Source organism: Pongo abelii, chromosome 1 (assembly GCF_028885655.2).
Source record: "Pongo abelii isolate AG06213 chromosome 1, NHGRI_mPonAbe1-v2.0_pri, whole genome shotgun sequence".
NCBI lineage: Eukaryota > Metazoa > Chordata > Mammalia > Primates > Hominidae > Pongo > Pongo abelii.
The window spans coordinates 132523649-132545564 of record NC_071985.2 but is presented as its reverse complement, the minus strand read 5'-3'; the positions used below and the strand labels follow the sequence as shown (position 1 = coordinate 132545564).

General features: G+C 38.0%; 1 protein-coding gene across 5 annotated transcripts in view; it reads left to right on the top strand.

The window, feature by feature from the left end:
• Positions 1 to 21916, top strand: part of CDC14A (cell division cycle 14A) — a 176132-nt gene that overhangs the window by 22700 nt on the left and 131516 nt on the right. For all 5 annotated transcript variants that reach the window (XM_024237529.3, XM_024237536.3, XM_054530709.2 and 2 more), the window contains exon 3: positions 9163 to 9238. In XM_024237529.3, the coding sequence (XP_024093297.1) occupies positions 9163 to 9238 (76 nt within the window). The remainder of the gene's footprint in view (positions 1 to 9162; positions 9239 to 21916) is intronic.

Here is a 21916-nt window from a genome sequence, read left to right as displayed (position 1 = left end):
TTGAAGACTTGTTCAAAATTGCTCTTGGTTGTGCAAAACTTTTGACTGAATTTTTTTAGTGTAACTTGAAGCTCATCCGTCTTTTTGTGGGATATAAAGGCTGGCCCACTGAGCTTCAACATACTGTGGGGTGGGAAGTCCTCTGGGTTAGGATTGCTTATTTTTTTTTCTACCTTTAACCTGAGGCTCTTGCCAAAAAAGAGGCATAACTTCTTCATTGTTGCTATCTTTGGATAGCAGCCTACTCTTAAAACAGCCTGTCTTTTTGAGAGACAGTGAAGGAGAGTGGGAACTAGATCCTCACCTATTTTTCCATTCTCTCATGTTCCATGTCCCAACTGGCTTTTTGGAACTATGGCCCTCTTGAACAAAACAGGATAAAAATTACCAGGGCCTAATCTCACTGTTGGGAAATAATTGGGCCTTTGTAGGGAAAGGATATTGTCTTCAAACATTTTATCTATACTTCGTTTATGGTACTTGGTAATTTCTTTTATCTTTTATAGTTATTTTGATATGTCTTTTCATCTTGATCAGTATTGTCCACCAGTGCAGAACATTGTTGAATTCTGTAGCCATTAGCTACATGTGGCTTTTGAACACATTTGAAATAATTGAAGAATTTTTAATTTGTTTCACCTTAGTTAATTTAAATTTAAATAGCCATGACTAGTGGCTACCATGTTGGAGAGTACAGATCAACTTAAGGATAATGTTTGTATTTGATTTACTTTCTCCTGTATTATTGTAGTATACCAATTTTATTTCCTGGTGTTTGGTGAAATAGGTTCATATGTGAACCATATTGCTTTCAAAAGTACACGTGGCTAAGCTGATCTGATTTTTAGAAATTGTACATCTTTGAATTTGAGTTTGAAGTTGGCTTGTAATGGTTAGTATAAAACTGGAATTTGATGACTTGAATTCTTTTTTAAAAAATTTCAACTTTTATTTTAGATTCAGGGGTATATGTGCAGGTTTGTATACAAGCATATTTTGTGATGCTAAGGTTTGGGGTGTAAATGATCCTGTCACCCAGGTAGTGAGCATAGTTTCCAATAGTTAGTTTTTCAACACTTTACTCCCTTCTTCCCTCCCCACTTCAGTAGTCCTTCATATCTATTGTTGCCATCTTTTTGTCCGTGAGTACTCAATTGTGTAGTTCCCACTTATAAATGAGAACATGCGGTATTTGGTTTTCTATTCCTGCATTAATTCTTTTAGGATAATAGTCTCCAGCTTCATCCGTGTTGCTGCGAAGATAGAACGATTTATTTTCTTTTGGATATATACCCAGTAATGGGATTGCTGGGTTGAATGGTAGTTCTGTTTTAAGTTTTTTTGAGAAATCTCCAAACTGCTTTTCACAGTGGCTGGACTAATTTAGATTCCCGCCGCCAACAGTGTGAATCTGTTGTTTTTTGACTTTTTTTTTTTTTTTTTGAGACGGAGTCTTGCTCTGTCGCCAGGCTGGAATGCAGTGGCGCAATCTTGGCTCACTGCAACCTCTGCCTCCTGGGTTCAAGCAATTCTCCTGCCTCCGCCTCCTGGGTTCAAGCGATTCTCCTGCCTCAGCCTCCAAGGTAGCTGTGACTACAGGCGTGTGCCACCACGCCCAGCTAATTTTTATATTTTTAGTAGAGATGGGGTTTCACCATGTTGGCCAGGATGGTCTTGATCTCTTGACCTCGTGATCCGCCCACCTCGGCCTCCCAAAGTGCTGGGATTACAGGCGTGAGCCACTGTGCGTAGCCTTGACTTTTTAGTAGTAGCCATTCTGACTGGTGTGAGATGGTGTCTCATTATGGTTTTGATTGGTGTTTCTCTGATGATTAGTGATGTTGATCATTTTTTCATATGTTAGGTGCTTGTATTTCTTCTTTTGAGAAGTGTCTGTTCATGTCTTTTGCTCATTTTTTAATGGGGTTATTTTTCTCTTCTTCAAATGTTGAATTCCTATGGATTCTAGATATTAGACCTTTGTCAGATACATAGTTTGCGAATATTTTTCCCCTTCTGTATGTCGTCTGTTTACTCTGTTGATAGTTTATTTTGCTGTTCAGAAGCTCTTTAGTTTAATTAGGTCCCACTTGTCAATGTTTGCTTTTTGAGGACTTAGTCATAAATTCTTTCCTGAGGCTGATATTTAGAATGGTGTTTCCTAGGTTTTCTTCTAAAATTTTCCTTTTTTTTTTTTTTTTTTGGAGACACCTAAGTTGGAGTGCTGTGACATAATCATGGCTCACTGCAGCCTTGACCTTCTGGGCTCAAGTGATCCTCCTGCCTCAGCCTCCCAAGTAGCTAGGACTGTAGATATATGCCACCACACCTGGCTAATAAAAAAAAAATTTTTTTTTTGGAGACAGGGTCTCATTTTGTCACCCAGGCTGGAGTGCAGTGGCACCATCAGAAATCACTGCAGCCTTGACCTGCCGGGTTCAAGCAATTCTCCTGCCTCAGCCTCCCAAGTACCTGGGACTACAGGCATGTACTACCACACCCAGCTAGTTTTTGTAATTTTTAGGAGATGGGGTTTTGCTATGTTGCCCAGGCCGGTCTTGAACTCCTGGGGTCAAGGGATCGGCCTGCCCTAGCCTCTCAAAGTGTTGGGATTACAGGCGTGAGCCACTGCACCCAGCCTAAAGTTTTTTTTTTTTTTGTAGAGATGGAGTCTCCCTTTGTTGCTCAGGCTAGTCTCAAACTCCTGAGCTCAAGCAATCCTCCTGCTTTGGCCTCCCAAAGTGCTATTTCATAAGCATGAGCCACGGCTCCTGGCCTCTTCTGGGATATTTAGTTTGAGATCTTACATTTAAATCTTTAATCTATCTTGAGTTAATTTTTGTATACGGTGATAGATAGGAGACCAGTTTCATTCTTTTGCATTTGGCTAGCCAGCTATCCCAGCACCATTTATTGAATAGGAAGTCCTTTCCCTAATGCTTATTTCTGTTGATTTTGTTGAAGATCAGATGGCTGTAGGTGTGCAGGTTTATTTCAGGGTTCTCTATAATGTTCCATTGTCCTATGTGTCTGTTTTTGTACCAGTACCATGCTGTTTTGGTTATTATAGCCTTAGAGTAGAGTTTTAATTTGGGTAATGTGATACCTCTGGCTTTGTTCTTTTTGCTTATTGCTTTGGCTATTTGGCCTTATTTTGGTTCCATATGAATTTTAGAATAGTTTTTTTTCTAATTCTGTGAAAAATGATATTGGTAGTGTAATAGGAATAGTGTTGAAACTGTAGATTGCTTTGGGCAATATAGTGATTTTATCAATATTGTTTCTTCCAATCCATGAGCATGTAATGTTTTTTCATTTGTGTTGTCTGTGATTTCTTTTAGCAGTGTTTTGTAGTTCTCCTTGTAGAGATCTTTCATCTTGGTTAGATGTATTCCTAGGTATTTTAGTTCTTTTGAGGCTATTGTAACTGGGATTACATTTTTGATTTGGCTCTTAGCTTGAATATTATTGGTGTATGGAAATGCTACTGATTTTTGTACATGAATTTTGTATCCTGAAACCTTATTGAAGTTGTTTATCAGTTCCAGGAGCCTTTTGGCAGAGTCATTAGGATTTTCTAGGTATATCATTATATCTTCAGTGAAAAGAGATAGTTTGACTTATTTTCCTATTTGAATGCCTTTTATTTTTTCTTTGGTTGCTTTCTCTGGCTAGGACTTCTAGTACTGTGTTAAATAGGAGTGGTAAGAGTGGGCATCCTTGTCTTGTTTCAGTTCTTAAAGGGAATGCTTTCAGCTTTTGTTCATTCAGTATGATGTTGGTTGTGGGTTTGTCATAGATGGCTCTTATTATTTTGGGGTATGTTCCTTTGATGCCCAGTTTGTTAAGGATTTTTACCATGAACGGATGTTGGATTTTATCAGAAGCTTTTTTTGTGTCTTTGAGATGATCACATTTAAAAAAAATGTTTAATTTTGTTAATGTGGTGTGTTGCATTTATTGGTTTGCATATGCTGACCCAACCTTGCATTCCAGGAATGAAGCCCACTTCGTCGTGATGCATAAACTTTTTGAGGTGCTGCTGGATTTGGTTTGTTGAGGATTTTTATGGATAACTTGAATTATTTTTGCTTTCCCAAAATTTATTCAAAGTGAGTTTAAAAAGCTGAAATAACCATAGCTAAAAATTCCAAATTTAACTTCAAATTCTACCAGTGTCAATATTCATATTCAAGTAGAAAAAAATAAGGTATATTAGTCAAAAGTGTTGCTTCCATTAATCCAAGGATAAGAAAATCTCTTATTTAGAAAAAAGGTTACCTTAATCAATACTGGTAGGTGCATATTTATACACAGGCATACTGTGGAGATATTGCAGGTTTGGTTCTAGACCACCACAATAAAGTGAATACTGCAATAAAGCAAGTCACACAAGTTTTTTTGGTTTCTCAGTACATATAAAAGCTATGTTTATACTATACTGTGGTCTATTAAGTGTGTAATAGCATCGTGTCTAAGAAAGCAATGTATACCTTAACTAAAAATACTTTATTGCTAAAAAATGCTAATGATCATCTGAGCCTTTAGCAAGTTGTAATCTTCTTGCTGGTGGAGGGCCCTGCCCCAGTGTGATGGCTGCTGACTGATCAGGGTGGTGGTTGCTGAAGGTTGGGGTGGCTGTGGCAATTTCTTAAAATAAGACAGCAGTGAAATTTGCCATATTGATTCACTCTTCCTTTCATGAAAGATTTCTCTGTAGCATGAGATGCTATTTGATAGCATTTTACTTAGAGTTTTCAAAATAGGAGTTAATTCTCTCAAACCCTGGGGCTACTTTATCAACTAAGTATGTGTAACATTCTAATTTTTTTGTTGTCATTTCAATAATATTCACAGCATCTTCAAAAGGAGTAAATTCCATCTGAAGAAACCAGTTTCTTTGCTCATTCATGAGCAAAAGGTGTGAGCATGATAAAGTTGAATGAGAAGCAACTCCTCATTCAAGTTTTATCATGAGAATTTAGCATTTAGGCACTACTTCTAATTTTAGTTCTCTTGCCATTTCCACCACATCTGCAGTTACTTCCATCACTGACATCTTAAACCCCTCAATATTATTCATGAGGGTTGGAATCAACATCTTCCAAACTCCTGTGAATGTTAATATGTTGACGTCCTCCCATAAATCTTAAACCTTATGAACCAACCTCTGCTAACTTCATACTTTTATTCTGCAGCTTCCTCACCTCTCTTAGCCTTCATAGAATTGAAGAGAATTAGGGCCTTGCTTTGGATGAGGCTTTGGCTTAAGGGAATGTTGTGGCTGGTTTCATCTTCTATCCAGATCACTAAAACTTTCTCCATATCAGCAATAAAGCTATTTTGTTTTTGTATCATTCATATGTTCACTGGGGTAGCGCTATTAATTTCCTTCAAGAACTTTTCTTTTGCATTCACAGTTGGCTGTTTGGAGCAAGAGGCCTACCTAGCTTTTTGGCCTGTCTTGGCTTTTGATACACCTTCTTCACTAAGCTTAATTGTTTCTACCTTTTGATTTAAAGTGAACCATGTGTGACTTTTGCTTTTACTTGAACACTGAGAGGCCATGATAGGGTTATTAATTGGCCTGATTTCAATATTGTTGTGTCTCAGGGAATAGGGAGGTCCAAGGAGAGGGAGAGAGATGGGGGAATGGCTAGTTGGTGAAGCAGTCAGAACACATATGACATTTATCAATTAAGTTTGCCATCTTATTTGGGTACAGTTTGTGGAGACCCAAAACAATTACAGTAGTAATATCAAAGATCAATGACCATCATAACAGATACAATAATAATGAAAATTTAAAATATTGTGAGAGTTACCAAAATGTGAAACAGAGACATGAAGTGAGCACATGCTGTTGGAGAAATGGAACTGATAGACTTGCCTGATGCAGGGTTGCCACGGTTCTTCAATTTGTAAAAAAATGCACTAACTGTGAGCATGATAAAGTGAAGTGCAATAAAATAAGGTATGCCTATACTCTTCATTTTGGTTCTTTTGAGTTAGTTTTTGTTGACTTGTCTTGGACTGGTCAGTAAGGGGATTATAGGTATAGTTCATTTTGGATTCATGGGTATTTTGTTTACATTTACAATACAACACCACACTGGGAAGTTAAGAAATGAGTCTAGAACTTTTATTTCAAATCACTGCTGCTTTCTTTCTTTGGCATCTCTGTGTTCTTCTCATGAAGCCTGTGTAAAGAGACAGCTAAATTTGGTGCCACCTGTAATATAAATTTCAAAGTATTACCAACTTGCCTAATAGGGATAAAATATACAAATTCAGCATTCTTTATTTATCTAAGGCAAGTGACTATTGGCAGATTTTATGTAATGTAATGACATAGTTATGATAGTGTCATTTGAGTGGCAGCAAAAAAATTAAATGACTAATTCAAACATCTTTTGGGGATGGATTTTGGAAATATGTTGATATTTAGTAAATTAATGGTCTAGACTAAATTGAACTTAAAGCATTACTGAACAAACTATTTCATAATGAATACTCATTTCTGGTTTTGTATTACGTGTAGGACATTCTTCTAATCATAAGTATATGATACAGTCCCTGACAGAGAGACTTACATTGTAGTTGATTAAGTAGAATCAATACTTAAAATAATTTGCAATATTTGGTAGTATATGTAGTAGACTAAAAGAATGACTCAGACGGTAAGTTTTGAAAACTTTGAGAGAAAGGTGTTCCCTAGGATGATTGGAAAGGCTTCATGGAGAAGGTAGGATTTGCACTGGACTTTGAGCAAGGTAGAGTGTAGCAGAAAGAAAAGGAGAACACTCTAGACAAGGAAACCGATGTGAGTGGAGGCTTAGATTAAGAATACATATAGAATATTTGGGAATAAGGAATGGACATGTTTGTTGGAATGCAGATTTCCTATGGGACCTCTCAGTAGATATCAGCCTGGAAGCCAGGGGAATGTTGTGTAAGGCTTTGATTGCTGGGCCAAGGAATTATTCTAAAGGCAGTAAGAAACCATTAAACATTTTTGAATAGTGGGAGGATATGTGAGAACTGAGACTTTATGAAGACTAATATCTTTCTTGGAATACAGGATGATTGGGAAGGGGAGAGAGATTTTAAAAAGTACAGGCATTTCTCAAAAGAAGACATTTATGCAGCCAACAGACACATGAAAAAATGCTCATCATCACTGGCCATCAGAGAAATGCAAATCAAAACCACAATCAGATACCATTTCACACCAGTTGGAATGGCGATCATTAAAAAGTCAGGAAACAACAGGTGCTGGAGAGGATGTGGAGAAATAGGAACACTTTTACACTGTTGGTAGGACTGTAAACTAGTTCAACCATTGTGGAAGACAGTGTGGCGATTCCTCAAGGATCTAGAACTAGAAATACCATTTGACCCAGCCATCCCATTACTGGGTATATACCCAAAGAATTATAAATCATCCTGCTATAAAGACACATTCACACGTACGTTTATTGCGGCACTATTCACAATAGCAAAGACTTGGAACCAACCCAAATGCCCATCAATGATAGACTGGATTAAGAAAATGTGGCACATATACACCATGGAATACTATGCAGCCATAAAAAAGGATGAGCTCATGTCCTTTGTAGGGACATGGATAAAGCTTAAAACCATCATTCTGAGCAAACTATCGCAAGGACAAAAAAACCAAACACCGCATGTTCTCACTCATAGGTGGGAATTGAACAATGAGAACACTTGGACATGGGAAGGGGAACATCACATACCAGGGCCTGTCATGGGGTGGGGGGATGGGGGAGGGATAGCATTGGGAGATATACCTGATGTAAATGATGAGTTAATAGGTGCAACACACCAACATGGCACATGTATACATATGTAACAAATGTGCACGTTGTGCACATGTACCCTAGAACTTAAAGTACATATATAAAAAAAAAGTACAGGTGTGAGATGAAAAGGATCTGGACTTCTGTTGGCAAAATAGGAAGAGAAAGGGAAGGGATGAATTATAGTAGTAGCTTGTTTGATATATCAGAATTAAATATTTATTTGTTGGCCTATTGTGATTGAGAGATTTAATGCCTGAGTGACTGGGAGAAGCAAAGTGTTTTTTTGTCTGGAGGGCTGATGTGAAGGAAAGATGGGTTGAGTTTTAGATATTCTGAGTTCCAGGTGACGGAAGGGGCTCTAGATGGTGGACCCAGCAGGTAGCCGAGATGGAGAAGACTGACACTGGCTCTCAAGTGGAAGAGACATCACTTTTCCATAGGGTCGTCAGTTAAATTCATGACGTTGGCTAAGAGAGAAGATCTACAGATTGATGACTGTATCCTGGAGATGTTAGGGGATGAAGAGAGGGGGAGGAGCCAGTGTGTCTTATAATACAGAAAGTTCATGGAGAACGAAAACTGAAAAAAGACCACTGGATTTAAGATACTTGAGAATTGTGAGCTATGTTTGAGAGGAATAGTTGGAATCCAAAGTACACAAGTAAGTTTATGACTAAAATATATGATAAAGAAATAAAAGCAAGTAGTACAGGCCATGTACTTGTTATATTCCTGTTGGTTCTTTCTTTGCCTGCTCTTTAGTGTGTTCACTTAAATGGTCTGGCAGGCAGATAAAAGGAGGTGGAACTTAAAACTGTCCAATTAGTTCTGTTTTTTTTTTTTTTTTTTTGAGATGGAGTTTCACTCTTGTTGCCCAGGCTGGAGTGCAGTGGTGCGATCTCTGGCTCACCGCAAACTCCACCTCCCGGGTTCAAGTGATTCTCCTGCCTCAGCCTCCTGAGTAGCTGGGATTATAGGCAAGCACCACACTGCCTGGCTAATTTTGTATTTTTAGTAGAGACGGGGTTTCTCCATGTTGGTCAGGCTGGTCTCGAACAGCTGACCTCAGGCAGGCTGCCCACCCCGGCCTCCCAAAGTGCTGGGATTATAGGCGTGAGCCACCGCGCCCGGCCACTAGTTCCCTATTAAGAGACTAGTTAGAGTAACTAGAGGGCATTAGGGTGAAACCATTAGTTATTTGGATTATACCATGGATCAGATTAGTTATAAGATAATTGAAATTTGATTGTAAATTTCATGAAATTAAAGATGAACATTGATGTTACTGAAAATTATACTTTGACTAAATACTACGTTTTTTGTTTTTCTTGTATCTTAGTTTCTATGCAGATTTTGGACCGCTGAACTTGGCAATGGTGTACAGATATTGCTGCAAACTAAACAAGAAACTAAAAGTGAGTATTGTAGTGATATTTATAATTTGGAATTAAAACATTTGAACCATAGGATCTGCTCAGTGGGGTTGGTGTGCACACAACATTTAGTCAGGTAATCTTGATCTCTGGAAATTTATGTGAGTAGTTCACCTAGAATTTGAAAGTGATCCTCCTGATTATGCCACAAAGGACATGTTAACCTCTTTCAGTTTTCAGAATGAATTGCAATATGAGCTGAATGAAGTCACTGGAATAGTGATCTAAGAAAGAAAGCACAAATCCTTTTAGGTTGTTGTTAATGAGTCTCTATCAAATTCCCTCCTAGGATAATTTTTCTGAAACCTTCAGATGTGCCTGTAGACCCTGTTTCCAAGTGATGAACAGGGCTTATCATGGCTGGAGCTGTGTGCATAACATTTTCTGTTTGGTCAAGATTGAAATTTTTTGCATGTTTCTTAAATGTTCTGTGTAGTTAACAGCCAAGTGAGATTGATGAACCAGCAGCGACAGAGAGTGGAATTTACCTGAGATGATAGAATTCAGGTCATACATTTAGTATTCATCTATAGTTTTGATTTCACATGGGTATCTGGTTTCATTTTCTGTACTTCTATGTGGATTTTGGCATGTGGCTTTTTTTTTCTTCTTCAAGCATATGAGGAAACTCATCTGTATACCTAGTTTTAGTAAACTTATCACACAGAAAGCAATATTTATCTCCTTGTCTTCCAATTTCTAAATGAAGATCTTAACTATTTCACTTTGAAAGACAAAATGCTATACAGAGGACTCTTAAGGATAAATACTAAATTATAGTGCTCAGGTATTTTACTCTTTCTGCTGGGTAAAATGTTACTGGTGTTACATAGTACAATGCCTTGGACATATTAACTGTTCTGTGATTATCTTTTGATTTGATTGGTTTTTAATGAACTTAGGTATAAAAAACAGTCTGATAGAGAATTTCCTGTAGAATATGTTGTATCCTTATGACTTTACAAATTTTTGCCATTGATTTCAAAGTGAGAGGTGGACATGGAATTACACCAAAAAGAATCAATAATCATATAACATATTAGGTTGGTGCAAAAGCAATTGTGGTTTTTACAATTACTTTTAATGTTAAAAACCACAATTACTTTTGAACCAACATAATAAAATCTGTTTTACTTAACTTTTGTAGGAATTAACTTACAAAGTTGTCTGACTTGAAAAGATACATGTAAATTCCTTTAATTAAGCCAGATCTGTTTTTTCAGAAAAGAAGCAGTGTTTTAGAAAGTAAAATAGAGGGTTTTGCAGTCATCTAGGAAGTAAATAATATCCTTTTTATATAAAATGAACTTTTAATGGCTGAGTAAACAAGAAAAGGATAATTAATAAATAATGGAAGTCTATTTTTTTCTTTTGAAAACCAAGGAATTTCTTTGCTGTCTTGATTAGTCATTAGTATGTAGTTGGTATGAATTGGGTATTATAATTAATCTGGGAACTGAGTACTATCTAGGGTAGCCAAAGAGAAAGGAGTCATTATCAGGAAAGTAAAATCACTGGTCTGACTCAGTGTTCTACTTATAGCAGTTGCACAAGAGTAGATGGGTTGAGTTGAGACTATTTTTTCTACCATTTTCTACACTGAACAGTATGGTAAGTATACGTACGTAAACTTGTTTCTATTTGCTTTCATTTATAATGCTTTGTTTCAACATTATTAATAAAGTTTAAATACTCTCCTTGGTTCGTTTTAGTGGTAAGGTAATCTGTTGGTTGTCTGGAATGACATATGTAGCTTTACGACAATTAATGGGCACTGCATTACTTGCTGAATGATTGAATTTTAAAAACCCAATTGTTGATAAGTCGTGAGTTATCTCAATGAAGCATACTACATAGAATCTCTAATTAGGAGAAAAAGATTTACTGTACCAATCCAAAGTTGGAATTGCCTCAGTTTTGTGGAATCTTAGTTTCTTCATCTGTAAAACAGGAATTATAGAACTGTCACAGGGTGGTGGTTAGTATTATATTAGAAAATATATGTGTCTTAGTCTGTTTTGCATTGCTATAAAGGAATACCAGAGGCTAGGTAATTTATAAAGAGAAGTGTTTTATTTGGCTCACGGTTCCACAGGCTGTACATGAAGTGTGGCACCAACATCTGCTTCTGGAGAGTCCCTCAGGAAGCTTTCACTCAAGGCAGAAGGTGAAGGGGAACAGTCATGTCATATGGCGAGAGAGGGAGCAAGGGAGAGGGGAGGGAGGTGCCACACTCTTTTTAACAACCAAATCTTGGGGGAACTAAGAGTGAGAACTCACTCAATCCCCTCAGAATGGCACCGAGCCGTTCATGAGGGATCTGCCCCCATGACCGAAGGCCCCACCTCTTAACACTGGGGATCACGTGAGATTTGGAGAGGACAAATATCCAAACTATATCAATATGTAAAAGCTTTGTACATTTTAAAGTCCTATACATAATGAAGTTACCAATGTAACATTTGTGAATTTTGATAGGGAATATAATAAAGACAGTTCTACAAAATCGATGAACACCTGTTTCTCAGCCTTAAAGCTATTGTTTCCGTATGGGAAAGCTGTCCAATATAATTTTAGGAATCTAAATGACCATTTATTCAAGACTCAGAAAGGGAGGCCTGGGAAAGGTGTGTGACTTGCCCAGTGCAGCAGGCAAAGTCAGGGCTAGATTTCATGGCTCTTGACCACATTTTTCCTGTTCTTCTTTCCACCTTCAGTAGGAACCATAGCCTCTGGTTTACAATTATCCTTTGTTCACTCTTAGCATTGCCCCAGCTGCCTGACCTTGTTGTCCCACGCTGACTTTGAGGCTCCTCTGCCTCTTTCATTGCAGTAAGTGTTAGGGCCATTCTGTCTGCTTCACTTCCAGGAACCCAGACTCCAGATTCTCCCGCTTGGAAAATGCCTTTGTTACTCACTTTGCACATTCTGTCCCTCTCACACTACTGGGATTGCTAGACCTTCAGTTTCCCTGTTCTCTCAGTCCACTGGCACCCTGCTGATGTCTCTTGCCTGCAGCCCATGGTCACTTACTTCGGTAAGGTCTTGGGTACTTTGCTTTCTTGTCTTTCTGCCTTGCCAGCTCTCACCCTTGTTGTCTTCCCAGTGGATGATTTCATGCACTAATTTACTGGGAAGCAGCAGTACCCTTGCCACTCCCAGCCTTTACTCTACCATACCAGCTGTTCCATGCATTTGCTCATGAAGACCAGTCTGACTGGGATGCCCTTACCCTCTGGCTTGATAGCTCTTCATTCTTTAATACCTTGTCCAGCCACCACCCTTTAGGAAGCATCTTCTTGTCCTTTTGGACTGGATTGAGGGTGCCTCCCTTGTTTTCCCATCATTCTCTGTGCAGATCTGTATCGTTGATGAATTGTAATTACCTGTTTGCACCTGTCATTCTCACTAGACTATGACCTTCTAGAGGGTGGAAAGTGGAGGATGTCATATATCTTTGTGTTCTCAGTGCCTAGTGCAGGGACAACAGACACACAGAGACTTCTTTTGACTTTGTCATGATCCCCTTAATTTGCAGATCCCCCTTTCTCCTTTTGCTTCCAGAGGTTTCAGAAGAGCCTGCCTCCATCCTTCCTGTGTGCTGATTTCTTAACCCTTTGTTATCTAACTTTTGCCTTCCCTACTCTACTGAAACTGCTCTAATAATGTCTTAAATGTTGAATCTGATGGCACTTGCTGGATCCTCAAACTCCTTTACTTCTCTGAGTAATTTCGCACTGTGTTAACCAGTAACTTCGTCTTAGGATTCTTCTCTTGTGTGATTTCCCAGTTCTTTTAGGCACATTTCATTTTTCAGTTTGGAAATTTTTATTCCTTCCAAGAAAGCTTGTATGATTTTTCTTCCTCATTCTGTGCTTTATATAGATAGGTAATATTTTGCTGTACATTATTCCAATCCCAAATTTCTGATTTTTGAAATGAGAAGGTGTTTTTTTCCAGTTGATGATTTGAGATGGTGATTTATCGCTATTTTTGTGTTTATGTGTCCATATGCATTCTATTCCCAATGTCCTTATTTTAATTATGTCAATTAGAATGGAAAATTATCCCATCAAACATATGCTTAGATTAAAAATCCAAACATAAAAGGCATCATCACCAATAAAAAACCTGCTGCTTATTTAAACTGTACTTTAAAAAATTGTCAGTACTAGGAATTAGGCAGTAATAGGTTGCTGTTTGGTCTTTCCCCTAGGATAGGGGAAGCAGTCAAAAGAGGGAAGATGCATTGAAGTGAGAACAATTTGTTAAACTGTGTATGTTATTTAGTGTTAAATGTCATCAATGATTGATAGCCTTGAGCCGGAATTATTATTCTGGTAATTCAAGGGATCCATAAACCCTTGAAATTATATGTACAATTTTGTATGTATTTACATTTTTCTTCTGGGAGGATTCATGGCTTTTTTTCAGGTTCTCAGAGGGATCCTTGACACAGACATGCTAAGAACACTGGGCTAAAGTCTTCTGAAAAAGAAGACTTTACTAACAAAAGACAAAGTTGTGGTATTTTGAAAAAACTGAATACCTTCCTCAATCTATTTTTTTGAGATGGGGTCTCACTGCGTCACCTGGGCTGGAGTGCCATGGTGTGGTCATAGCTCACTGCAGCCTCAAACTCCTGGGCTTTGATGATTCTCCCACTTCAGTCAACTGACTAACTGGAAATATAGGTGCACCCCACCCAGCTAACTATTTTTTTTTTTTTTTTTTTAGTTTTTGTAGAGTCAGGGACACACTATGTTGATCAGGCTAGTCTTGAACTTCTGGGCTTAAGCTATCCTCCCGCCTCAGCCTCCCAAAGTGGTGGGATTACAGGCATGAGCCACTGTGCTTGGCCATCAATACAGTTTTAACTATTGATTTCATTTTCCTCTGAGAAAAATAAAACCTGAGCATGGAGAAAAAAAAATCTCTGAAAAAAGGGGACATTTTCTAGGGCAGTGCTTTTTCTTTTTTTTTAATACCTGCTGTTATGAATCAACAGGATAATTACAGTAATCTTGAGGACTATTTTAAAAAAGGATTAAAGGAATATTCACAGAAATGTAATTTTAAATTTACAAAACATCCCACATAGCCCTTTCAGGGTAAAAGGGGAAGGGGGTGGGTATCATGGAACCAACCATTATATTGAAGCATTGGAAGTACCTGGCAGATGGTGGGGCTTAGGGAATGTCCTTGTTGCTGAATGAATCAGTGCCATAATCCTATCCTGGAAACCAGACACCTGCCACCCTATCAGGGGGTTATATACACCAGAACTCTTTTGATATAATGACTAGACCACCCTATTATAACTACAAAAACATGTTGAGATTTCTTCGTGTGATTCTCTCCTGTTTCTGGCTCACGGGTTTGTGGGGAAGAAAAGCAAGCTACATTCTGGAGATAGTTCATGTAGTTTAAAGAGGTTCTAGGGGCTCCAAAGCAATGTCAACTCCCATAGGAGAGAGCATATACAGAGTTTGCAAGGCAAGAACCCCTTATGCCTGTTAGGAATCCTCAGGCAGGAAGAACCCCGTTTATAGAGAATCCCATGTGCCTTCAATTATTGATTATTAACACGATAAAATCATCTTCATGAGCAACTTTTCTCTGACATTTTGACTTCTGCTCTAATCAAATGTGCCATTTCATTAATGAAATGTATTCGGTTTGAAACAAAATGGGCCACACAGACACCTTTTTTGTTTTAAAGAAATGATTCAATCTATTTCATCTTGGCACTAGATAAAAACATAAACCATATTTTGTTTTGTACAGCCAAAGAACATTTTCCAGAGTATTCCTTTCCTGAGAAAGTTGGAGGTAAAACTTGTAAAGGTCATGGCTGCTCACAGGAAGACCTGCTCATTTTATCGCTTTTGCAGTGAGATGACCACTGATTGCTATGGAGATGCTGATTGCTGCGGCCATTACTGGGCTAGCCTAGCCACCTGTAAGAGAATGATGCCTTGGTCATTGTGGTCCCTGTGCTGTGATCTCCTTAATATGACCATGATCATTGACAGAACTTGCATGTTTACGAGGTGCATGGGCTCTATTTTTATTAAAGAGCATATTATCCAGGCTGCATTAATGTCTTCCTTAGCTCAGTCAGACTGATTCATACAGCTTAATTAAATACAGCATTCTAACCAAATAACTTGAAGATTTTACTTTTCTGTGTTTCTTTAAATTGACCATTAACTCTTTTTTTTTTTGGCTTTGGCTTTGAGCCTAATTGCATCACCTTTTGTTACTGAATGGTTAAGTAGTTTGTGCTCTCCTGACTGAAGCTGAACAAGTGCATGATTTGTGTTTGTTGCCATAATCCAAGCGTAGCCTGAGCTATTTGTTATTTGTGCAGCTTGTCATTATTTTTTTCTCTCTCCAAGTTGCTGTGGCTTGTGTTTTACAAGGAGTGATCCCACTAGAATATAACCTTTCACATAGCTTTTCTTTCCAAGATAGAAAATGTCTGGGGTCAATACCCTTATCTTAATTTGTGTTGTTCTATCATAGTAGTCATTGTACTTTGGTTTATAAGTACCATTAAGTATTTATGATATACACCTATGATTTACATAACGGGCAAAACTTTGACTCTCAGGTAAGCAATACAGAAATTTCTGTAGGTTTGATTATGTTAATTGATAGATAGTCAATACTAAATTCCACCTTTTATCTACTTTTTTTTGCCTTGTTAAATGAACACTTACTGTACCTGTAATTAGTATCATTTTATTGGTCCTTGTGTGCTGTAAATGCATCCCTATACAGTTATTCTCCTCTGTTTGTAATAAGCCTTGGCCAATATTTTGCATTAAATATTCATTAGCCTTTGAGGTTAGAGAGTGGGTTTCTTCTCCCGTTGTCACTGCATTGCTCAGCAAAGTGTTTGACACACAACAGCTACTCAGTTCATGCTGATGGAACCCATAGAACCTTCTGCAGCCACAGTATCCTGGCACCCAGATTTAGCAAATTGGTTACTTGTGGCCTGCATTCTGTCCACAGACATGTTTTCTTGAGCATAAACACTGTTTAAAAAATTTTAATTCACAGTCAACATCTGCAGTTTATGAAAGCTTCAATTTTGGCTTCTTTTAAATAGTGCAATATCTGACCGTTCTGCACCCAGATTCCCTCACAAGAGCAGTAGGTTGGAGCTTACTGCGCTTTGGATAGGGAATGCTTTTCTTATTTACCAGCTGCCCCACTTCAGATTCTTGGCACCTGAGAACATCTGAATTTGGAACTTCTGGAATAATGACATTTAAGGCAGCTTAATTACGGAATCATTAAAGGGACTTGTTCCTAAGGTGTTATCACCTGGAATGCATGAACTTACAAATTGTAATAAGGTTTGCTGAGGAATCTGGGGAAATGTGTTTTTTGTAAAATGCTTTTAAAAGGCTTATTGCCTGACTTAGAATTCCTTTTTAAGAGAATGTAGAGTTCTTTGGGGACTACTTGACCAGATGGACAGTGTTTTAGCTTCATATAAAAGATTCCCAGGAGTGGGACCAGTTAGATGTTTATGTAGTGCTTCTCCAAAATTTAGCCATATCTTAGAGTAGTGGATTTCAATGTGTGGTGTCTGGACCAACAGTGTCAGCATTACTAGAAAACCTGTTAGAAATCTAAATTCTCCGGCCCTACTGAATCAGAAATTCTGGAGGTGAGACCCAGCAATCTGTGTTTTAATAAGCCCTGCAGGTGATTCTGAACCAATCTGTTAAGAGAATGAAATATAATACAATAATAATATAATATGGTTTAGAGTTAGATTTAGTTATTTCTGAAAAGTCTTAGTACTATTGACCAATTCAACCTGAGAATTATTTAAATTCTGAAGCATGAAACTTGTTATGGCCTCATAATTAATATTTACACAAATTATCAGGCTCAGTGAGAAAGTTTTGGATTGATCCTGCTTACTACTCTTGCTGTGTAAATGTTCATCAAAGGCCCTCTCTGACTCTGGGCTTATGTTCTTGTAAAACACAGTATGCTCATTATATTTTAGCCTTGCCCAGGACCCCTAGTCTGGGAGACATTATGTGTCTGATTAAACTGGACCCCTCTGGTGCCATTCCTATTGCTTTGGAAAATGGTGGAATGTCATAAGTGAGCAATAAATGTGAGCTGTTGTTGCGGTTATTATAGAGGGCTGGCTATGTCCATTTCAGTTTAGAAAGTTCAGAAGGGTATTTGCTTTGTAATCCCCGCACTTTGAGAGGTCGGGGTGAGCAGATCACTTGAGGTCAGGAGTTCAAGACCAGCCTGGCCAACATGGTGAAACCCCATCTCTACTAAAAATACAAAAATTAGCCAGGTGTGGTGACACCTGCCTGTAGTCCCAGCTATTCAGGAGGCTGAGGCATAAGAATTGCTTGAACCTGGGAAGTGGAGGTTGCAGTGAGCCAAGATCATGCCACTGTATTCCAGCCTGGGTGACAGAGTGAGACAGTATTAAAAAAAAAAAAAAAAAAAGAAGGGTATTTGTTCCAGTTTCAAGATAGAAATCTAAAACATAAGGTGGATGGTGGCTGGCTGCAGATTGTGATTTGTAATGGGTCATGTGCTGTGCTGCTACAGAGCCGGCAAATAGTCCAGAGGTCTTAGTATTCTTTCTGTGACCCTCTCTATTTTATATTTACACTGTATTTATTGGAATTGACCAATTTTAAACTTCACTTTGCTATGGCATACAGTGTTTTTGTAACCTGTGAGCTTCTTGTGTAAAGCAGAAAGTAATCTGTAATAGAGCAGGTAGCTCATTGAAAGCCTGTGGCTATGGCGTAACCTTGCAAGTGTTCTCCTTGAAGGGCCCACTCATCATATTTGCTTTGTAATCCCTGCACTTTGAGAGGTTGGGGTGAGCAGACCACTTGAGGTCAGGAGTTCAAGACCAGCCTAGCCAACATAGTGAAACCCCATCTCTACTAAAAATACAAAAATTAGCCAGGCGTGGTGACACCTTCCTGTGGTCCCAGCTACAGAGGAGACAGACCAGAGTAAGGAAGAGGCCACTGTCCAATTTAGAGGCATGATATTCTCCTGATATTAGGGCAGAATCTGAGAAAACATTGACTAGGCTCATACATAGATTCCTGTCCTGTTGTCTCCAAACTGTGACTTTGTCTGCATGGTAAAGTTCTTCCATGAAAGATCTCAAAAGAGAAGTTAATGTTCCATAGAAGGTACTTCAGTCATCAATGTCTCCACTGGGTGTTAGTATTGCTTCTTCTAGGGTGCTTTGATTATGTAATAGTATTTTTTAAGTGGGGGACTTGCTTACAATTTGAGAGGAAAAAACATTAAAGATTTTTTTTTTAAAATCAGCCCTCTCATATAAAACATCAACTAAACAATTGACAAAATATTTTGTTATCTCTCAAATTTTTATTCCAATGCCAAAGTATCTTCTCTGTTGAACAGCATCACTGGTATAAAACTGTGGGCCAGGATGACCATAAGAGGGAGGCCCAGTTGTGAAAAGGAAGGACATTAGCACAAGGCCTAATTTTGAGATTAGCAAATTTGAGATTAACTAGGAAATTAATTAGGAAATTAGGACAAGGTCTAATTTTGAGATTAGTAGATTTTTCTCTGCTCTCATTGACTTTGAATTCGTTTTGATTCCTCGAGTGAGAGAACTCACCTCTCAGTGATTTGACCTCGGAGATGCTGGCCAAGCTTCGCTAAGCAGGAAATCATTTCTTGGCTGGTGTGCTTTTGAAACTTAACCAAGGAAACTGAATTCCAAAAATATCTAAGCAAAGTAAATGCTAGCAGCTTTAAACATTTTCCTAAAAATCAGGCAGAAAGCTCTAAAAAAAAAAGTCAGTTATGTTTGCTTCCTGTGGGGAGTTTCTCATAGGAAATATTTTTAAATAAAATTTCTAGGAAGATTTTGTGAAGACCATTCTCTATCTGATGTAATTTATGAAAGCTTATAAAGTTTAAGCATTCTTCTAAAATCTTTAAAGTGTTAATTTGCATTATATTTACTTAAAGAATATTTATAGCTATACAGTGAAAAGAAAGTCTTCCTCAGAGTTCTGTCCTTTAGTTTTATGGTTCATGTTCCAGGATAAGTCTCTGTATTCTATACACTTTAGAATGAGAGACAGAGAAAACAAAACCAAGTAAACACAAAAGATTCTACTCCCCCCAACCCCCTCCAAAAAAACCCAAGGAAGAAATAAGCATCAGTGATGAAAGAACAGCACTATGACTTGTCCCTTTCAGCAAGTAGATTTGTAAAATAAATACAGTTTCACATTATTAAACAATAGCAGTAGTTTGTCATAAAACCTAAATTCTTAGTAGAAAAGAGCATCAAAAATGATAATGCAGACTTGAAGATAGACTGTTAATATTTTCTTCCCCACAGGTATTTTAGGGAATTAGGAAATGTAAATAGGGAGAGGCTGGGAGCCATGAGAGCATCGAGTCCCTATGCTCAGTCTGACTCATGTTTATTGAGAGCCTGGCCTGTGTAAGGCAGTATTTAGATATTTGCAATTCAGAGATGATAGGAGATGCTTAGGTCTGAAGAGCCTTTATTTCCTTTTTGGTAAATCAAACATAACTTATTGATGGGGAACAAATAAGTGGCAAAACCAACCAACCATCCAACAGACAATGAGACAATGAAATAAAACAGAAAAAGGAAATGTTCAGGCAGTCAGTAGTTCCAAATTGAGAAAGCAAGGAGTCAAGTGTCAGCACCATTGGTTGTAACCTTTACATCCCTAGGTAACTTCAATGCATCAACTCAACTGAGCTGAATTAAATGCTGTGCCTTTGTTCTCTCTTTATTTCATAGGAGTATTTGTATAAACCTGTCAGGAAATAAGAGCGTTGGCAATAAGATACTTTCTTTGAGTCAAATACTAATTTTTTTTGTTTGATTTTTGTTTGTTTGTTTTTGAGACAAATTCTTGTTCTGTCGCCCAGGCTGTACTGGTGTGGTGTGATCATGGCTCACTGCAGCCTCCATCTCCTGGGCTTAAGTGATACTCCTATCCAGTCTTTTTGTAGAGATGAGGTCTTACTATGTTGCCTGGGCTAGTCTCAAATTCCTAGCCCTAAGTGATTCTCCTGCTTTGGCCTCTCAAAGTGTTGGAATTACAGGCATAAGCCACCACACCTGGCTTCACATACTAATTTTTAAAAGTTTAACAAAAAGGGCACTACTGGCCGGGTGTCGTGGCTCATGCCTGTAATCTCAGCACTTTGGGAGGCCATGGCAGGTAGATCACTTAAGCCCAGAAGTTTGAGACCAGCCTGGACAACATGGTAAGACCTCACCTCTACAAAAAATACAAATACTAGCCAGGCATGGTGGCATGTGCCTGTGGTCCCAGCTACTCAGGAGGCCGAGGTGAGAGGATCGATTGAGGCCGGGAGGTCAAGGCTGCAGTGAGCCAAGATCATGCCACTGCACTCCAGCCTGGGTGCTGGGTGACAGAGCAAGACCCTGTCTCAAAAAAAAAAAAAAAAAAAAAAAAGGTGAAAGATAAAAGGGTACAACCATTTTCAGATAATGTGATTCTAGGAATTCGAGACCAGCCTGGCCAACATGGTGAAACTCTGTCTCCACTAAAAATACAAAAATTAGCCAGGCATGGTGGTGGGTGCCTGTAGTCCCAGCTGCATGGGAGACTGAGGCAGGAGAATGGCTTGAACCTGGGAGGCGGAGGTTGCAGTGAGCTGAGGTTGCACCACTGCACTCCAGCCTGGGTGACAAAGCGAGAATCTGTCTCAAAAAAAAAAAAAAATACACACACACACACACACACACACACACACATATATATATATATATATATATATATATATGATTTTTGGTTATAAAAGAAATGCCTGACTTGGAGTGATGAAGATTTCCTGGCTCATTGGAGGGATACACTTTCTGTGGTTACATGGTAAAGCCAGAGTGTTGCAGTTTCATCTTAGAATGGGCTTCAGAGAAGGTAGAGTTTTTTTTTTTTCTTTGTAGACAATAGCAGGATCAAGAAAAGTACATAGTTGAGCTCTATTTACCTTTTTTAAAGAGGTTCTAAAAGCAGAGATTTTCTGTGTTGTAGTCAATGTATAAGATAGAAAAAGCTGCTTTTATAGTCAATGTGAATTTATAGACAAATACTGAAATGTACTTTTGTGCCTGTGTTTTTTTTGCTAGCTCATTAAAGACAGTTTATGTGCCTATATTTAGAAAATCAATTGTCAAAATACATAAATTTTGAAAAGTGAGAAAATCAAGCAGACTTCATTGAGTTACATTGTGTTCTCATTGTCTTATACTTATTTGAGTTTTGATTAATAATTTGATTTCATTTTACCAGATCTTTTTGTCATTTCTTTTCATGTTTAGCATGTGTACAACATACCATGTTGATTATTTTGAACTTAGTTAAATACTTGAGCATGCAGCGTATTGCCTGGCATATAACAGGTGCTTAATAACTGTCTGAATTCATGAATTTAATAGATGGCTATTGTAATGTGTTGTATGAAGACGTTTGCTGATATAATTTTTAATGGTATTTTTCCACTAACCAAGTATTTTCAGATATTAAAAGGGGGTTGTTATAGAACATCCCAGAAAGAAAATATTAATATTAGTCTTTAAAAATACGA